General features: G+C 38.2%; 1 protein-coding gene across 1 annotated transcript; it reads left to right on the plus strand.

Annotated features, from left to right (window-relative positions):
- The first annotated feature begins 11,416 nt into the window (after positions 1-11,416).
- On the plus strand, positions 11,417-19,534 carry cpa4 (carboxypeptidase A4). The gene is made up of 11 exons (XM_061036013.1): positions 11,417-11,572; positions 12,802-12,883; positions 14,735-14,869; positions 14,963-15,061; positions 15,560-15,661; positions 15,769-15,870; positions 16,333-16,443; positions 16,633-16,723; positions 17,256-17,455; positions 18,207-18,291; positions 19,208-19,534. The coding sequence occupies exons 1-11, from the start codon at positions 11,472-11,474 to the stop codon at positions 19,393-19,395; spliced, it is 1,296 nt and encodes a 431-aa protein (XP_060891996.1). The 5' UTR covers positions 11,417-11,471; the 3' UTR covers positions 19,396-19,534.
- Positions 19,535-20,454: the final 920 nt, after the last annotated feature.

Below are 20,454 nucleotides of genomic sequence, written 5' to 3' on the forward strand. Positions count from 1 at the left end.
AGTTTTCAGAGAGTGTAAGTGATATAGAAAGAGTCGGTGCTCTGGTTAGTACTTGTGGCTGCAGGTCGGTGTACAGGGACTGGCTGTGTTTACAGTAATTAAAGAACATGTCACTTTGTGCAACACTATGGCTTAACAACAATGGAGCTTTAGGGCACAAAAGAGTGCATTTCATCAGGCTTTGGATTAACAGATGATTCATGTCGGTTGGTTTTTGTCTTTTTTTTTCTTTGGATTTATTGACAAATATGAATAATACGTATGTTTTTGTGAGTCCTTTAAGCCTGCAATCAGGTACAATCAGGAACATTAACAACACTGTTATCATCCTAAGATAGATACATAATGACAGGAACTGATGAAGAAATAGAAGTCATAAAAACAACGGGGGGAAAGGTTCACTTTCATCTGCCTAAATATGTTCTTTTATTCCTGAGAAATACCAATTGACCAAAAGTGGGTTATTATAACTACGACTGGACTGAGATTCAAAGTGATTCATTTGACTGCACAATGAGATTTTCAACCCGGAAGCACTTAACATGTACAGGACAAGAAAAGTCATGAGACACCACTTTGTCCCCAGGGGTCCGTCAAAATGGACCAATCCCAAAGTTCCTCACAGGGGCTTTAACAAAAACGCTCCTTTCTCAATGTTTCCTTCCTCTTTAGTTGCAGCACAGAAAGAGTTAAGTTCAGAGCGTCATTGTTACGCAAATGTCTGTTCATTGCAGACATCAGTGCAGGAACATTGCTACACATTAGAGGCACGGTGACAGAGATGATGTGTTGAAAAGGCTGCTTTCACTTATATAGAAGTCCTCTGAAGAACAAAGCTTCACAAACTGCTTCCTTAAAAGGATCTGCAATTGGACTCCAGAATCTTTTATACTCTTGTGCGTCATTACTCTCTTTAGTATGACGGTTATGATTTGGTCTTCTTTTAGATTTTAGTTTAGATTTGTAATTTCTCATCCTCCTGTGTCTCTATGTTCTTTGTGTATTGTTACTGTTCTCTGTGTGTCTTTAGTGTCTCCTGTTTTATTTTGTAGTCTTTGTCCCCAGTGTTTCTTGTCTTACTTCCTCCCTTTGTCTGGTTTCCCTCCATTTTGATTTCCCTGATTGTCTTCTTCTGTGTCTGATTACCCCTGTGTTTATTTAGTCTCAATGTTCCCTCCCTCTTCTTGTAAGTTCATATGTATACCTACCTAATGGTGCTTTCCATTTACCTTTCAAACTCGGATCTCAGAGCTGGGAATGACGCAACACCCGAGTTAACCGCATTCCAGTTGCGAGTCAGACAGGCAACATGAGCACCTCCAGGAGTACCTTTGTGTTGTTAGCTATGTGATAGTTTGCTTTCCAAAATTACATGACAACATGTCCCAGTAGAACTTTCACAATACTATCGGTGGGATTGATTTAATTACACAAAAAGAGGATTTAGCTGCTAATAAACACAGTTACAACTTTGAAAACACTGTTAATGCACATAGCGGCCATGTTGGATTTGAACTCCGACTACTGAAGGTCCTCCAAGTTGACGACTCTGATACTCAAACTCTGAAATTCTGACTTCCGAGATCAAATGAACCTTGCCATAAGATCTGTGCTGTTACTTTGTGGCTTCTTGTGTTTTCCACATTTTATGGATTTTTTTAAGTTTTGGACATTTTTTGGACTCTAAAGAAACTAAGCTTTGTTTTTGCCATATGCCTTTTTGTTTAATTAAATATTTTGCTTGTCTGCACTTGGGTCCTCCTCTCCTCTTTGTTTTTTGACAAGCACGACAATGAGCCCAGTAGTGCAAGTCGCTAGTGCATTCAGGAAGATTTAAACAACATGCAGGCACACCAAGAACTCTGCTTTCATGAAAAATGGTTTATCCAACTCTCAGAGTAGTAAACAGTTACTAGTGTTTCCTGACTTTCGGTGATAACTAAATATATCTCCATAATCTCAGCGATAAAAGAAGTAATAAAAACAGGGTCTGTGTTTCGACTCTGTTGGGTTTTCTAGCTTCTCCAAAGAGTTTGAATGGGGTTTGAGTTAATGAAGTTTTCACCAATCAGGGCTGTCATACACTGTGCGGTTTGTCACTCCCATTGAGCTGTGTGGAGTTAACAATTGAAGGATTCCTCAAAGGCTTTTTACCTTTTACATTAGGTGACACTGACAGTCTTTGAACGATCACATTTTATGAATCTCTGCTTCATTATTTAGTGCCTTGTGGAGCATCAGAAATAAGACAGTAGATGACTTTTCTGGGACGGAAAAAATAGAACATTGTGGTACAATCTGCTTCGATGGTGCAGGACATCAGACCTCCCTTTTTTTGAAAGTTTTTGTGTTCCATATTTTATTCAGACGTTTTCTGACCGACCAGAAAGAGATGCTCTGTGTGTGAGTTTTATGCCTTCTTCTTTTGATGAGCAGTATTTTCCATGATTAAATTTGAGGCGTTTCTGCTTCATTATCAGGCACAGATGTTACTCGCTTTCAAAATAGCAAGAAAACAATCGATTGATGATGATGTTGGGGAACTGATCTGACATACTTACGAGCGTGGGCTGCCTCCTAACAAGTGACAGCGTGCTAATTACAGCCGGTAGACTTTTTTTTTTCCCCCTCGTCTTCGCTCTAGTCCTGTCCAAGATTTTAATGAGCACTCTTTGCTGTCTTCTCTGTTGCTTCATCTTTGTGTGACTTTTAACTTCATTTTGTGTTATTATATTTTTATGGTCTCCTCCCACTTAGAGCTATAATCAGAAACTGTAATTGGCACTGTAAACCAGAAACCTGACACCCCACACATCAAAGGCTTTTAGTATGTACAAGTTGCATCACACAAGCAAAGATGAGATATGAACTGCAGAGAAGAAGTTTTTACTAAAGGGTGCTGAAATGCCATGGTGACTAAGTGAAGTTATTATAGAAACCTTTGATGAAATACATTCAAGATTTGTAAGCATTAATAGAAAATATGAGAGCTCTTTATTAATATACACTGAACAGCTATGAGCACATCAAAAAGGTAAATGTCAAATCTTTTAATGAAAACAACGAAGACATAAATCCTGAATACAATGAAAGCCATCATTTATAGGCCAAGTGTAGTGATGCTTTTTCAGGGTCTGTTTTCCTGCTGCTGGATTTAAATATTTTAAGCTTTTAATAAGCTTGACGACTTCAGACACGTAACAATTATAAAAGTAATGATGCTGATAAACGTTATTTCTATAGCACCTCATGCACCTGGGGGATAGTTCAAAGTGTTTTACAATAAAGTGAAAAACGGGGAATAAAACAAGACAGACAAATTAAAAGAGCAATGACTATGCAATAAAACCAACCGAGCTATCAGATTTACAAGGTTCCAAAAGCATGAACAGTATTAAGCTTGGAAAAACAAAATATATATATACTGAGAAGAAAGGAATGCATAAAAACAATATCAAGTATAAAGTATTAAAGGTGAGCAAGCCCTCTCAGTAATCGAGGCAGGGTCATCAGATCTCATCATTCTCTCAGTGATACTAGATGATAATATATGCCTGATTTTCTTGTATTTTTCCGTATACCTTATTTGATAAAGTATGACTGGACTAATGCGTTCAAGCTACATGATCAGCATCTCTCTTGTCAGATTTAAATTGTGAAAAGCAAAATTCATCTTTTAACTAAACAGCTCAACAGTGAAGTGTAGTTTCTAAGTGAATTAGCTTTTAATAAAGATTTTTCTGGATTGTTTTTTTAGCTGATCATACTGTATGTACGAGTAGTATGTGGTGTGTAATTTGAAAAGGTCCGAGGATTATTCCCTGTGGTACTCCATGTTTGATTGCAGCAGTTTATGAAGTAAAATCTCCAAAAGTAATAAACTGGTTCTGTTGGTTTACAATTAATTATAAAACTAGGTCTTTGTATATTGATTTATAATATTGCACATAAACCATGCCAGCTGCTTCCCTCTTTCATTAAGATAATTGTCTCAGCAATGTAGTCATTACACTGACATGAAACTTGCAACATGAAAGGCAAGAGGAAGATTTCCCAAATGTCAAACTATTCTTTGAATAAAAATAATAATGGCATGATAGTATCAAACAGTATTATCAAAAATCCATGCAATCAAAACACGTGTACATTTGAGCAAGTCAACTTAATGGATGGATGATAAGAATAAAATAAATAAACAACTGGAAAAATGAATGAACTGCAAATATACCATAACACTTAAAATCTTCCAAATGTAAGAATAATACTATAGAATAGAAAAAATGTCAATTTTAGGGATAAAATACATCTTGAATATACTGCACAGGGAGGTTGAGGTGCTATCTATCAAATGTTAATAACAACCAACTTTACTCCCAAGCGAAGGCAGAAAATGTGTTTCAGAGTTGAAGCTTTTTTATAAATCAGGTCAAGTTATTTTTACACAGCTCCATCAGACTGTTTCATGTTATCTGACAGAAAAAAATAAGTTTTTAATATTCTCCTCTCAAGGACTCACACGAGAGCTCCTCTCACTTGGGGGACCCCTGCATTGAGCCCTGAGACGGCAAAGCAATAAAGCAGACTTGAACAAGCTCAGCATGAATCTATTATCGCTTGAGCCGATACGGGGAGCTACTCAAGTCTCCGAGCTGCCGTTAATGTCAGTTTTTATTTCCCTTGCTTCCCCTTAATAAGCTCATCAACTTAGAGATGCCTGCATGCTGAAATAGTTGCTGATGAGTAATGGAATCAGGAATGGTGTGTAAAATTTTGATGACGTGCACCTCAAAAAGCCCTCAGCCAGCACACAAACACAGACAGACTCTAGAGGAGGCAGCGTCTGTCCACTCCACTCAGAAAGTACAGGGAAATAACGTTCTGGCACGAATGAGGCATAGTCTTAGGGTGAATATGAAACATCTCTGCAGCTATTCTTAGAAGTGGATGGGGTAGTGTTGCTAAATATAACTGGATCATTTTGTGCCTGCCTTTCTATTTTTACACAAGCTGAGGCCTTCCTGGGCTGTTATGGTCTTTTTTTAGACTATTACGTAATAAACAGATCTCAAGGCATGATGCAATACAGTAACACAGAGTCAGACCCATAGGGAAGAATTCCATCATCCGATATAAAGGAAGAAATCTGCTCTTATAAAGAAGATATATTATATTTTAAAGAGAGACATTGGGGAAGTAGTGTGGCTATTTTTGCAACAAAAATGACTTAAATGTGATGCAATCTCGACAGGATAAAAGAGGCAAAAGAACAATGTGTCAGCTCGTTGTTAGCTCACATGGTTGACAGGTAAGGAAAGGTAATGAGTTATTCTTTGGGGACTCATGTCAACTTGAGTATGCAAGAAAACACAAGAGTCAAGGGGAAAAAATGCTGATTTTCAGCATTGAACTATGCGCCTTGGGAAAGATAAGATTCACTGCTCGTTTTCATATTGGGAGAAGCAAGTCAGCAGAGCCTCTCCAGTCTCTGCATCCAAGATGTCGCACAGACGCACAGCTACATGAAGCCTCAATCAGCTAAAATGGAGAATGTAAATGTGACAGGGCTGTAGAGCATAGTGAAGAGATGTGACTCTGTTTCAAAGCTTACATAACCCTTACACAGATCAGTGTAAACGCCTGGATGCATATTTTTAACAATGTCAATGTGGATGGGACACACTGTCAACAAAACTGCATAATGAGAAATTCAGTCCTCTGATGTTTACATCCAAGAGAGGTTTGTTGATGTTAAATATTTAGCCATTTATCTTTTGACTGCTTAATTTAAATAACATTCAATTGATCCCCCCCCCCCCCCCCCTTCCACCAGTGCCTTCAAATATCCAAGGCTAGTTTTAGTATTTTAGTTGTATCTTCTATGAAGACAAAGTAAGGCTATGTTTGCTGTTGAAAAGCAGAGTTAATCTTTCAACTCCACCATCTTCTTACCCCTCCATGCTTGAAATTTAAAGACATCAGAATGAGCACTTTATCTTTCAATTCCACCATCTTTTTACCTCTCCTGGCTCGAAATGTGACTATCCCAGGCGAAGACTTTACAGATGATTGTCTGCTCTCAACAGAATTGCTGTATGACACTTGTACAACTGTTTTACTTCTGCAATAAGCCAACCATCCCCGCACAAGAGAGAAAAAGGCCTAAAAATAGGTAAACTATGGACCACAACAGGAGGACATCTTCTGACGGCATGCTCAGTGTGGTTGAATGTTATATTGTCGTAGGCCTACCCTTCATCCAGTGTTGCAAATTGTACAAAATGTATGGTATCTAGAAGACATTTAATTCTAGTGCTTCATTGATCAAAAACAGTATTCCATGGTCAAATAACAAACTTGCAAAGTCAGGTAGTGTAGGCCCTTCACAACAGCTAACGTTTGTAGCCCTAAACTAAACAGTTTGCTAGCTTACATAACACTGCTGTTGAATTACCACTAGCTTGCTAACAATGCTGTTTGCTGGTAACATATTGGCTAACTAACATTAGCATCAAACTTAAATTTTACCAGCTAACAATAATGTTAGGTAACATTACCACTACCTAGCTAACATTACGTTCTGCTAGCTAACATAACCTTTTTCAAGCTAATACTTTTTGAACAGCATTACCACCAGCTGGCTAACAGTTCTATTTGCTAGCTAAAATCTCCTGTTTGCTTGCTATCATCACTTTTAGATAACATTACCACCATCTAGCTTATGTTACTTTTTATTAGCTAACATTGCTTGCTGACTTTGCTTTTAGATAACAGTAGCAGCACCTAGCCCTTACCTCGCTAACATAACTGCTCGTTCACATTATGTTTTGCTTTTGAATCATGTTGTGCAAAATTATCAAATAGTGTTTGCTGGTGAGAGGTGGAATGATAACTGCTTTCAGAGGTAACAAATGTTTTGTTTTAGCTTGAAATGTTGCCTTAATTAACTATTTGTCTGACCCCTGAAACAAAACAGCATTTTAAACTCCCACCATGTCTGTGACCTGAGGGAAGTTACATGATTAGCAACTAAAGAAATAGATATTTGTCAGAAAAGCAGTGCCAACTGTCCTCTTTATCTGTTTTTTTAGGTAGCCTATTAGTCGTAACACTGGCTAAGCTTATACTATGTTTGTGCTGTAGGCTTCAGTCTGTTCCCTACAACAAACTTATTTAAAACACTGTCACGTGTACCATTGCATTAGGGGCCAATGCGACTTTTAATGGTGTATTTTACTTATGTTACAGGCAAATAAGGCTTATTACTTTGATAGCAGTGAAACACTGATTTTATTCAGTGATCTAAATAATCAACATTCTGTGTCAATCCCAGAGAATAACAGAGCATATTTCCATCCTCATAATCATCAACAGTTATTTAGTATTCATTACAGGAGGCAGGGGTAGTGGGCAAAATAGATGAGAAAGTTCAGCAGCATGTCACGATGCATTTTAATTCAGAGGTCTGTCTCTACTTTTTCACCAGCCAGCAGAGAAATTGTCACTTTCTCACTGTCACCCTGCTCTCATTATGTCTTGTTCACAGGCACAGTTGAAAGTTACGCTGTTATAAACCAAGCAGGATGAGAGACAGTTGAGGAACCATACAATTAAATAACAGCACTCAGTTATAAAGGGCTGATATTGAAGAGCGTAATCCAATCGGAGGAGAGATTTCGACTCACAAAAGATATTCACAGGAGAATGATTTTCCCTTGCCTCTGTCACCTGACCGCCAGCCTGGACACAAGGACAAATCACAAGGTGCTCAAGGGACCAAAACATCTATTACACATATTAAATGAATTCAAAGCCATTTCTTCTCTCTAACTCTAGTTTTTATTGACTCAAAATATCCAAAAATACACACCAAAAGAGGGATTGTTTTTTTGTAAAATGCTCTGTAATATCTAAGTATATCCTTTGTGCAAAATGAGATGAACAAGTGAGCAATAAATGATTAATGGTCAATTTACTGGTGGCCCTCTGAAATATTGAGAGCGAGAACTCAGCCATGAAATGCAATGTAAATGGATCTATTTATAGTGTAGCAGAGGAAGTCATGTGGAAGAAGCTGGTCCGGGTTGCCTTGTTCATATAGCTTTTAGAGGCAAACGACAGGGGAGAAAAGAGGGCAAAAACACACACACTACACCCACATTTGCATGTAAAGCCACTTTTTCTGGGGACATTAAACTTTCAGACACACAGCAGGAATAGCAATAAATAATTTCCACATTGAGAAAGACGGAAAGCCCCAGCTCAACTCCCATGTGCCCTGTAGCCTCCCACTTCGATTCAAGCCTCCACACTCCCTCCCTGTGCCCTCCCCTCTCGCGTTGTCTCGTGGGATTGTTTGGGAGTGAAAAGGAAGGGAAGTGACATGTTAAAACCGCTTTTTGTTAATTCTGAGAGGAGGGAGCGTTTGGCGGGGTGTCACAGCAGCTGATGGGAGCAGAGAGCATGTGTCAATCGGTGGATTTCTGGATGACTAACGTAACACAAAACCCCAAATCCTCGGCTAACAGTAATGAAATATGACTGTGTTGCAACATCAGGGGAAAAGCCAAGAGAGGTTTTATTACTTTATACTATATTACATTATCAAGCAATGGAAGTTGGATTAGAAATATATTACAAGAACTACATGACAGACTTTAATATATGATATATACATATACAGTACATAAGCAGGCGTTAAAATGTAGTTTACTGCCTGCGTTTAAGAAATGTAAAGAAAAACCAACCCCTTTAGCTATTTTTTTATGTAGTAATATCAATATGTGGCTGCATCTAACAATTCCAATTATGTTTATAGTTATGATTGCTTTATAGTGGAAAAATATGCTCATTCTCAAGAGGCCAATGCCAGACACCTTATTTGGTTTAAAGCCCAAAGATTATCAGCTCACATTTGTTGAGGCTGACTCAGCAAATGTTGGTCATTGTCCTTATGAAGTGACTTAAATAATTGATCTTTTATCTAAATAATAGGGATGTGATGATAACTCATGATACAAATCATGATTCTGGGTTCATAATCCAATTTTATCACATTTTTTCTACAATTTTCTAATTATTATAGGGACATAAGATTGGACTATATTTATGGATGTGTCGTACATTCATCAGTTTCACCTCCTGTCTACCACCCCGCTTTAAAACGACGCCTCAAAATCAATTTCTCAACCTCAAAATCTTCACTTGCTTCTGCCATGGCTGTGCGCCTCTCCTCTTCAGATACTGACTGCGAACAAGAGAAGCCAAAACCAGAGAGTCCTCTGGGGATGAATAAAACCCTCTTGCAGTATATACCCTACTAAATCGTTGCCCATAAATCATACACTTTCTGTTGATGCTCTACTACTCTATTCACTGCTGGTAATATAATGTGTAGTTCTACTTCTGTTTCCACCACAGGAACTCTCCACTGGGCCTTAGGAGTTTTGGAGATATTCATTGGGTTTCCCACCAGGAGTCTAGATAAACACCAAAAAGTTACCAACTCCAGGGGAAGCATTTCCTGGAAGTACAGGGACTTTTGGGGTATGATTAGGTTTTTCTTATTCGTCTATTAGTCGCAGCATTCAGAGGCCAAGATGACTTGAAGTATTTTGATGTGATTTTCTACCATACAATGCCTTAAATATTTAGGAGTCAGTTGCCATCAATTTCACCGCTGTAAACCAGTCAGCCCAATATGCAAAATAGGGTTTGGTTTTTCACACTGCAGTAGACTTAATAATCTGATCCTCACAGGTCTTAAGACCATGGTTAAAACAGCAGACATTAATGGGCTGTAGCCTACTTTTTAGGCCCTTAAAAAAGCCCCAGAGCCCTCAAAGTCTTGGGTACTTTCTGTGGAAACACAGCATTTGTAAGTAGCTCCCCACTCACTCATACTCACCAATTATAAAAGTGACACTCATCACGAAAAAAAAAAAAAAAACCCTCACTGTGTGATAAATAATTAAGGATTCAGGGTAATTCCAGCCTGCTTAATCTGATGTCACTCACCAGAGCCATAATTAGGGTTTACTATGACTGTATGGTCGGCTGTAGTAGATGTTTCAAAGTGCCAAACTGCCATCTACTGGCTGCTGTGTTCACATGCAAGTGACTGTACACATCTTAGTCTTAGATCTGCTGCTATAACAGCATCCACTCCCTTGGTGTCAGGTTTTTTTTAAGGTTTTGGCCACCGGGATTTAGTTCAGAATAAATAGCCTAATTAATGTCTAAATTAACAGGGGTCGGGAAAAAAGGTCTGGCCCCCACTCCCATGAATCTTAGGATGGGCAACATGGATTGAAAATGAAAATTTGGCTTTATTCTTTTCATTTAATGCTTTTTGTCCAATCTTAATAAAGAGGAGTAAAACACTGAGGCTGCTAAAACAAAGTCTGAGAGCAGAGAGGTCAACACTGAGGTGAAAAATTAAAATGGTGTCGCAAAGTACCCGGACAAAAAATGATGTGAATTGATCAAAGGAATTTTTCAGTTTCACCTGAAGAGAGTTCAGTCCAGACGGCTAAAGTGAATGGAGCCGGGTTGTTCATGTGAGTGGTGTGAAAAAACTAAATGGCGAAAAGACGATGAAGACGAAGGACGAGGAATCAAAGCAAGGAATCAGGAAAAGACAGAGGCTTATTTTATAGTAACGCAGAAAGAAGACGTTGAAGCTCAGGTTGTGGATGGTTGATTTTTAAATCACTTCATTAACGGTGTTCAAATGGCTTAATATTTTGGTTTCGGTAGTTGAAACCAATTCACCTGTACCCACACACGGTGGTTTGCAGCTGTGATTTTTTATTCATGAGATTTGTAATAATTTTGAGTCTATTTATGCTACATAGTTTTCACATCAGAAGAGTTAAAAACTTAGAAATTAGACAATTTCTGAGGGAAGCATCAGCTTTTTCGACGACTCAAGACTCGCCTATAGTTCCTTTTCTGTGATGAGGCCTCGTCATGGGTGGCACACTTTGTCTCTAAAGGCTCAAAAACTGCACAAAATCATCACACACAAGCTATTTCTAGTGAAGTAGAGCATGAACAGTGGATTTACCAAATATACCAAATCTATAGTTTAACCCTATTAAACATCATGAATATTTTGCATGTTTAATTTTATTCCTTCAGCAGAAAAAAAAACCCTTTAGTCTGTTTATAGAAGTGTCCTTACCGTGAAGGCCCTTCACAAAATGTGACAGTTCTATATCTATGATAGATCCCTCTTATTGTAGCTGCTGCACTCTGAAGTAAGGTACAGATCCAGGGAAAGTGTTGCTATCTGCAGCTGAGCTCTGAACAGATAAACACAAAGCTTTATCAGCAACTTTGTCTCTCAAAATAACTTTTTTCCCGTGCAGGAGAACTGTGTGTTTCTTAGCAGAGTGAGGTAACTGCATGGGAACAGTCCACCTGTCGCCCGGTGATATAAGGAGACTAGAGACTGACACCTGACTCACTTTATGCTCCTGAAACAGTCGGGACATACAGACGAGATGAGAGGCTTCTGGCTGCTGTTGGTGCTCGTGGCTGCGGCCTATGCTGATGAGAGGCTCTTCATCGGGTGAGTTAGTCTGTGCACACGGTGTGAGGAGGAAATTATTATTAATATGAACTTTGTCTCTGAATAGGAGAGAAATGAGATTATAAAGACACTGATTTCAAAGATAGCAAGGGGTTTGAAAACCTCACTCATCACAATGTAATCAAATTATTGCTCCTTTTTTGTTTTTGTTAATTTCAAGAACACAGATATGTTATGAATATCTCAAAGTGTTCTCCCATTAAAATCTGTTGCTTCCCATACATCCATTATTGACTGTTTCAAACAGTAAGCAAACAAAGAAACAAACATTCTGATATGCCTGGTGTACTCTTTGTAGCTGAACCGTTTAAAACATCTTAAGCATTTTACCAAGTCCTTACACAAAACTCCAAATAAACAAACTAAGGTACCAAACGCCTCCCTGTGGAACTCCCTCCCTAAACACATCTGAGACTGTATCGACCTGCCACCATTAAAATCCCTGATCACAACCCACCTTTTAAGCATTGCTTCTGATGCTAACGTTTCTTTTTCAACCATTGTTTAGTTGTGTTTTTTTCCTTTTGATTTGCTTTGTATTTCTTTTAAAGTCATGTGACTCTGTAAAGTGTCTTTTGAGTATTTTGAAAAGCACTATATAAATAATTATATATTACCGTACTATACGTATTATTATATGTCAGAGGTACAACATCAACAAACTCGGGGAAAAACACAAAAATAACAACAAATTAAAGAAACATTTTGTTACGGATGAAATCAATTAGGGGTTGTAAAACAATGTAACATTTGAATCACTGCTGCCTGGGTTTAGTAGCCTCATACCTGGAGTAAAGAAATAAGAATCAAACCTGCATAAATGTCATCAAAACTTTTAAAACACTCCATCTCGTAAAAGAAAGCACACTCTAAATTACTATATTGAAGTTTTAAAAGACTTATCAGGTTGATTTTATTCCCTCAGATGCCTCATTTGTTCAGCATGTCAAATAACCAACCGAGCTGAGAAAGCAGATTGATATTCATTGAGCAGAACACAAAGAGACTTTATGTTTAAAGACAGATTAAATCTTCATTACAGACGTATTAGAGAGAGTAGAGTGGGAGTCAGAGGTCTCTGTACTCGCAGTTCTGTACAATTAATTGCTTGCTATATTGGTACGCAATACTCCCACAAATAAGATCATCCAGTAATAACTCTAAAATGTCAATAATAATGTTCATAAACTGGACTGAACTTCTTCCAGGGATCAGGTCATCAGGGTCGATGCTGAGACCGAGGAGCAGATCCAGCTCCTGCAGGCTCTGGAGACTCAGGAGGAGTGGGAGGTACACACACACACACACACACACACACACACACACACACACACACACACACACGTACACACACACACAAACACACACAAACACACACTGGTGCAAACACCTACGTGACCTAACTTTTCTCAGCTGCTTGTGCTAAAAAGTTTCTCACAAACTCCCAAGAAATACAAAAGGTAAATGAGTTTGGGCCTGGACTAACCGCCCCGAGAGAGTGTGTGGGCTGAAGGTTAACAGAGTCATCAGCACTTATCTGGGAAGTCGGAAACTCTCTGAGGCTCGGCTCCTGTTTTGTGCTGAACTCTTTTATAAACAAAATAATAATGCATTTATTAACCTTTCATCTTATTTTTACTCTTATGATTACATCTATTTCTGCTTCTTTTAAAGAGAATCAGAGCAGATTTTAGACTCATGTTAGCATCTGAATCTAATTTAGAATTTTTTTTAATTAGTTGACTCTTTTTTTGATTTATGCTGGGAAATTGTCTAATGATTTAAACTCTTGGTACACGCTTTGACTCAAGGCATTTTGGTATTTTTGCGCCTCTGTGATATCTTACTGTGGATTTTTTTTATTTATATGACAATAAGAAAGACTGCAAAGGAAGGTCAATGTGGAAGCATGAGCAGAGGAACAGATCCAGTTTATTAAAGTTCATGTGTACAAGAAAGGTCGTTCTGTAAGGTCATTCATTTAGAAGAAATGACAAGGAATACAGGTATCTACAGTATTTACTTACTGAATTTATTTACAAATATCCTGTTTTTTATGTGGATGATGAGAACACATGTCAAGTAAAGGCTTCATTCTATAGAATACTCAAGTAACTTTATTTCCATTGGTCAAGATACAGGAATCAAGTGCACTGAAATAGGCAATAAAACAAAGAGACTCATTTAGCTTACCTTACAAGCAGGGGCGTGTCCAGACTTTTCTGACTAGGGTGGCCAAACTGGGGCTCTGACTTCTGCAGGGGTGGCCTAAAGTGTGATGTGCGCACAAACACACACACACAAATAAATATAAATGATTTACTCTTTCTGACCTCAACAATCATATCTACTTTATAACACAAGAGAATGGAAACATAGACATCATGTTAGCTTGATTCATTAATGACACAAAAAGAAGATGTTGGACTATGTTCAAACTCACAATTTAAAGTACTTAAAGAATACATGAAAATTCTGAACACTGTCTAACTGACATAAATAGGGGATGTTCATTGCATGTAACACAGTGTGCATTAATTTCCTATATGCAGCTGTATTATGAAATCGATGTGCAAAGTATTCATTTACAGTTTAAAACTAAAACTAAAAGCAGCCTTTTGTAAAGAGGCCCAAATAGTCGTTTTCGCCACTGAAAGGGCAAATAGCCAATCACAGTTAAGGATTTTTGGGGTTGTACCTGGGGTGGCCAATCAGATTTCAAAGGGGGCCCATGCCAACCCTGACTATCCCTATGGACACGCCCCTGCACACAAGTAACCACCACCAAAACAGAAGAAGAAACAGTCAAAAGAATGTTAATGGTGTGATTTAAATTAGAATGATTATCTATTTTTTATATGTTTGGGTAACAAATGTATTTAATATGTAGATATACTGTGATAAAATGGTTAAATGTTGCAGTCTAAAATAGCGTGGATTACACAGATATAAAGGCTTATGATAAGTACATATACAGATGTGTGGAAAAAAGTCAGTTCTTAAATTCTAGTAGAAGCCACTGAAGCAGAAATATGACAAATTTGTGTGATATTCTGCTTAACTCCCTTTCAGAACCTTGCTTTCTAAGTGTTTTAATTGTCATGCTTTCCTGATTTTTTTTAATCACTCTTCTGATCCCAGATGGACTTCTGGCTCCACCCGGTCTCCACTGATCTCCCTGTCGACATCCGCGTGCCCCTCTCCAGTCTTGGCGCTGTGACACAGTTCCTCGATTCCCACGACATCCACTACTCTGTCCTTATCAACAACCTGCAGGTATGTAATCCTCCACATGCAGTCATTTCTTAACGTATTAATTTACACCACAATACTGAATTTGAGCTCTTTTTTTGTGTGCGTCACCTTTAGGATCTTCTGGATGAGGAGAGAGCTGAGATGCAGGAGAACCAGATGAACGAGCGCAGCACCAAGAGCTTCAACTTTGGAGCTTATCATCGCCTGGAGACTGTAGGCTTTTTACACAAACACACGATTCAGTCATGACTCACTTAAATATGGAGACTTTCATGGTCAACACCCTACAAACACCTTATTTCAACTCATCTTAGATCTGTTATCAAACCAAAGTCAGTTCCAAAATTCAGATTTATTAAAGGAAAGGAAACAGCAAACAGTCAAACTTCAGATAGACAGCTGAAATGATCCATGCAATTCAGCATCTTAAGTTTGGACTTATTTTTTATAAATTCTAGAGAAATCAAACTTTATTATTAAATAAACCCTGGCTGATCCTTCACTTGGTCCTCTATTTTCTTCACTGTGATGTAAAATCATGTATTTCTTGAACTAGTCAATTAGTTTTTGTTAATTTAATTCCTAGTGTTGTGTGGTGATTTTACTTTATTACGATCTGCAGTAATCCTCCACAACCAAGCATTTAGTATATCTGTTTAGAATCCGGTACCTAACATCTGTATTGTATTGTTTGATGTGTCACTAACTCAGATCTACAGCTGGATGGATACTCTGGTGGCTCAGTACCCTAACCTGGTCTCCAAGCAGCAAATCGGTGAATCTTATGAGAACAGGCCCATGTATGTGCTCAAGGTAGGACACACACACCTCATACTACAAAACCATAGACCTGCAGTACCCTGTGTTTGTAGCATGTGTGTAATGTAAACTGTACCGTTACTGTTCCTCGTTTTGATTAGTTCAGCACTGGTGGAAAAAAGCGTCCCGCCATCTGGATCGACACGGGGATCCACTCCAGAGAATGGGTGTCTCAGGCTACCGGAGTGTGGACTGCTAACAAGGTAACACATATCCGACTGTGTTCAACTAGATTACTGTGTTCGAACATCTGTATTATCTATCATCTACACCTGGTTTAAGATTCTCAGAAAATACGAATATTCTGCTTTCAGCTCGTTGTAAATTGATTATCTTTCAGGTTTGGACTGATGAAATAAAAAAAAGAAGATAATTAGAGATGCTATCTGTTTGACATTTCTGCCATTTTACAGTGAAACCAAATCAACAGTAGATTATTAGCAAATGGAATTAAACTTTAGATGCTGCAGCTTTATTTAATAAAAACACATTATATTATAAACAACATACCTTATATTTGTGTGAAAGGCTTTGAGCCTCAAATTCCTTCCTTTCCTGTAAACAATCTTAACATTCGTTTCTCTGTCTTCTATGTAAGATACAAACTATTGCACATTTTGTCCAGTCATAAACATATGAATATAATGTTTTGTTTTCTTGCTCAGATTGCCACTGACTATGGCACTGATGCCTCCCTGACCTCCCTCCTGAACACCATGGACATCTACATGTTGCTGCTGGCCAACCCGGACGGCTACGCCTACACCCACTCCAACGTACGGCACCACCATTGAATGCAACATGATGGGTCTTAGGCCATATTTTCATGTTCATGTTTCAGACCAGTTATGTACAAAAAAAACCCATTTTAAATTATGACAGTAAAACATTGTCAACATAAGTCCATTGAAATGTTAGTAACAGTATTTGCATTTTCCCTGACTGACTGTGTGTGATGTGTTCAGGACCGTATGTGGCGTAAGACCCGCGCCGTGAACTCTGGCTCCATGTGCCGTGGAGTCGATCCTAACAGGAACTGGGACGCAGGCTTTGGTGGTCAGTAAAGAAAAGAGACCAAATCTGTCTCATTAATATGATTTTTTGTTCTTGTTGTAGTTTAAAGGTAGAGTCAGTAGCAATGTTTGCTGCAGCTTGTAAACACAACATTCAAAGTTGAACCTTCATCATTGCCACCAGAAGTTCACATCCAGGGCAGGACTTGGTGTTTACATTTACTGCTTGTACCGACACTGCAAGCTACCTGATAATATTACATTTGTTATAACGTGAAGCTGATCATTTAGCAAGCTAACCTGCCGGTGTTTGGCAACTGCCTGCCCAACAGAAAGCAGGCCAACTGCTTGTCCGCGGGTAAAAGCCAACCCAAGGTTCAGCCTCGTTTTGGAAAGTGCCTTCTCCACTGGGTGTTTTGCTTCACTATGATTATATTTTCTCTTCTTTGACGCTATTTCAAATCACAGAATTCATAATTTAATTATATTTTTCTGTACATAAGTACGTATGTTGTTATGATGTTCATTGTGTCTCATGCATTCCTTTTTGTTATCTTTTAATCATCGTCCTCCAGGCCCTGGAGCCAGCAGGAACCCCTGCTCTGACTCTTACCACGGCCCCTCGGCTCACTCTGCAATCGAGGTGAAGAATGTGGTGAATCTGATCAAGAGCCACGGAAACTTCAAGTCCTTCATCTCCGTCCACGCCTACTCCCAGCTGCTCATGTACCCCTACGGATACACCTGCGGGAGTGTGCCTCATAAGTCTGAGCTGGTAAGGAGGGGAAAGAGAAATGGTCTGTTATGAGAAGGGCAAAGAGCAAATTAAATCAGACGCCTTGCTGTTGAGCCCGTAATTGCAAAGTAGTTCTCATACCGAACAGTCAAGTCAGAGGGGGTGAGACCTGATTTAAGAACACTTGTCAAAGTCACAACCTGCCTTTGAGAACTATTAACCTAAACTGTACAATATGGGATATGGGTTTGCTTAATTTCCAATTCTCTGGAAGAACTTCTAAAAACTGTTCTTATATCTAGTATATAACCACTTTGAAAAAAACTCCTAATGCGCAGAAGTCCTGTCATTATTTGTACATAACTAAGCCCTTTAAAACAAATCACGTTTTAATCAATACTCTTCTCTAATCTGATGTGACTTTACTCCCCCTTCCAACCAAGTTGTGGGTTTCTTTTGCACAAAGCGATACTCAAACTGTATTATTACTGAACAAAAAATGACGAGAAGCTAACTTGACCTTGAAGATATTCTGTCCTTTCTTTTCTTACCAAATAGGTATTAAATACAGAGGTTGATCAAGTTCTCTTTGTGGCAAAGACGCTAGCATATTAAGCTTAAAAAGAAGTCCCTTTTCCTCTTCACTCAAGATATTTCTCAAGGAGAAATCTGAAAAAGTATTCTCTGCAGCCCTTTACTCATTCATGTCACTCTCTGCAGCAGTTTCATCTGTTCACTGTACCTCACCACGGTATTTATTTATGTACCTTTGATTCTCTGTTCCCTATAGGACGCTGTCGGCAGAGCAGCAGTGCAGAAGCTCACCTCCCTCTATGGCACCAGATACAAGGTTGGAAGCATCTGCAACATCATCTGTGAGTAACCGGTTTTCATCTTTGCTTTTATACACAACAACGCAAATTAAAATTATATAAACACATAACAAACGGCTTAATGTGAAGTTCTAGGCAAGAAACATAATTAGTAATAAAAAACAAAGACAGAGAGACAGCTTTCTTCAAACTGTATTAAATAAAATGCAAAAAGAAGGTATTAAAATTAGATGTGTTTCTATTGTTGGGGTTAAATTATGGAGTGATGCTGATCTAAATTTAGAAAACTGTAATTCACCTTTAGTTTTCAAGAAAATGCTTCACAAAGAGTCTTATAAATGTGAATGATTCATCTGTTGTTGTTGTTTTTATTCTTCTGGAAGCTTAATTTGATAACAGTGTGGGACAGGCTTTTTTTACAAGCAGTTTGCTTCCTCTTAAGCCTTTTCAGTCACTACTTAATAAAACACGTCTGTTGACTTTGTTTTAACTGTCTATATTGTTTAAAATGATTGTATTATGTAGGATGGCTGAATAATAAATATTCATACAAATTTAAAAAGTAGTCAGATATTAATTAAATGTGTTTAAAAGGATGAATTTATTTCAACTTCAATAATATTACTACTAGTCGTTAGGCAATAAGGGGCATCTTTTGTGTAGATATGTAGGTGAATGCCTATATTTGGAATAATAAATAACAACACACCAAAGATGAGGAGCCAATTTAGAAATCCAAAATATAGTTTGTCCACCAGGGGGCACTGATGAGTCCCAAATATCCCACTGAGTAGACACTTTTTATCACAATTCCTTGAAAGGGTTCAAGGAGTTTTATCATAAACCTTTTTTTGATTGAGACTGACTAGCTGAAAGAATAAAACTGGGGTTATTGGTCACAAAAAAGCTCTGATAAGTAGAACTACTCCTTCATCATGTCCTCTTCCTCCCCTCTCAGATCAAGCCAGCGGCGGCAGCATCGACTGGTCTTACAACATGGGCATCAAGTACTCTTATGCCTTTGAGCTGAGAGACACTGGTCGCTATGGTTTCATCCTGCCAGCCAATCAGATCATCCCTACGGCCACCGAGACCTGGCTGGCCCTCAAACACCTCATGGAGTACGTCCGTGACCATCCTTATTAGGAGCTACAACCAGGGAGAAAAAATTCACAATAAAATCCATTGAGTCTGCCTTTAATTAGCAGAGAGACTTTATTATTCCATGCTGATGTGTGACATCTTACTTATATATATTGAACAATAAAGTCATGTTTGTCACTCATTTTTTGTCTGTATGTTTAATTGTTTCACACTAAAGTTCAACCTGTCTATGAAAGGATATGGTGTTAACAATGGGGGAAGGGGCAGAATTAAAGAAAGAAAGGGAGAATCTATGCACAGAAGACATAATGCAACCCTGCTTTGGATTAAGATAGCTGCTTTATTTGACTCAGAATACAGTTTAACTTACTACGAAATTAAAACACATGGTCTTAGATAAACTATTTGACCAGGAAGAGATGTATGACTACCAATTTTTTAATACGTCTTTCTTAAATTTTTTGTTTTGGTAAATTAATCAAAAGCATAATTAAAGAGTCATTGTGGGATATTAAAATCAGATTAGATGTACTTTATTGTCCATGGGGGGCCATAAAAACACATAAAGTGTGTGTATATATTTCTTACATTTATTCTCGAAGTGTCTCGCTTTGTCAACATTAAAAGCCAGTGACGGTGAAACTTTTTAAAGGCTTTATATGCGATTTTTTGATCCAGCAGATGTCGCCCTTGAGCACCACCATGAAACCAAAACAACTTGCGGTGCATTGTTGTGTTAGCATGCTAATGCTAGTGATCTTTATTATGCTCGTATCTTCACACTGCATGTAAATTTACCTGAAATAAGCGTGATCTAGAAACACAGTTAAGCAGTGAGTGCAGTATGTTATTCTTCTTTTCTCTAGTCCCTCAATTAAACAACTTTTATTCGCGAGGGGAGGAGTCAGACGCTGTCCTGGCGATATAAACAAACTGAAAATATGACTCGGAAAACTCGGAAAACATCACAGACAGTGGGACTCGGGTGTTACACCCACTGTAGACAATCATTACTCACAGTTATTTTCAGAGGATATACTTGATTTCTATTATATTTAAGTGTGAAAAATCGCATATAAAGCCTTTAAAGACTTGTGTAAT

This window comes from Labrus mixtus, chromosome 4, assembly GCF_963584025.1.
Source record: "Labrus mixtus chromosome 4, fLabMix1.1, whole genome shotgun sequence".
NCBI lineage: Eukaryota > Metazoa > Chordata > Actinopteri > Labriformes > Labridae > Labrus > Labrus mixtus.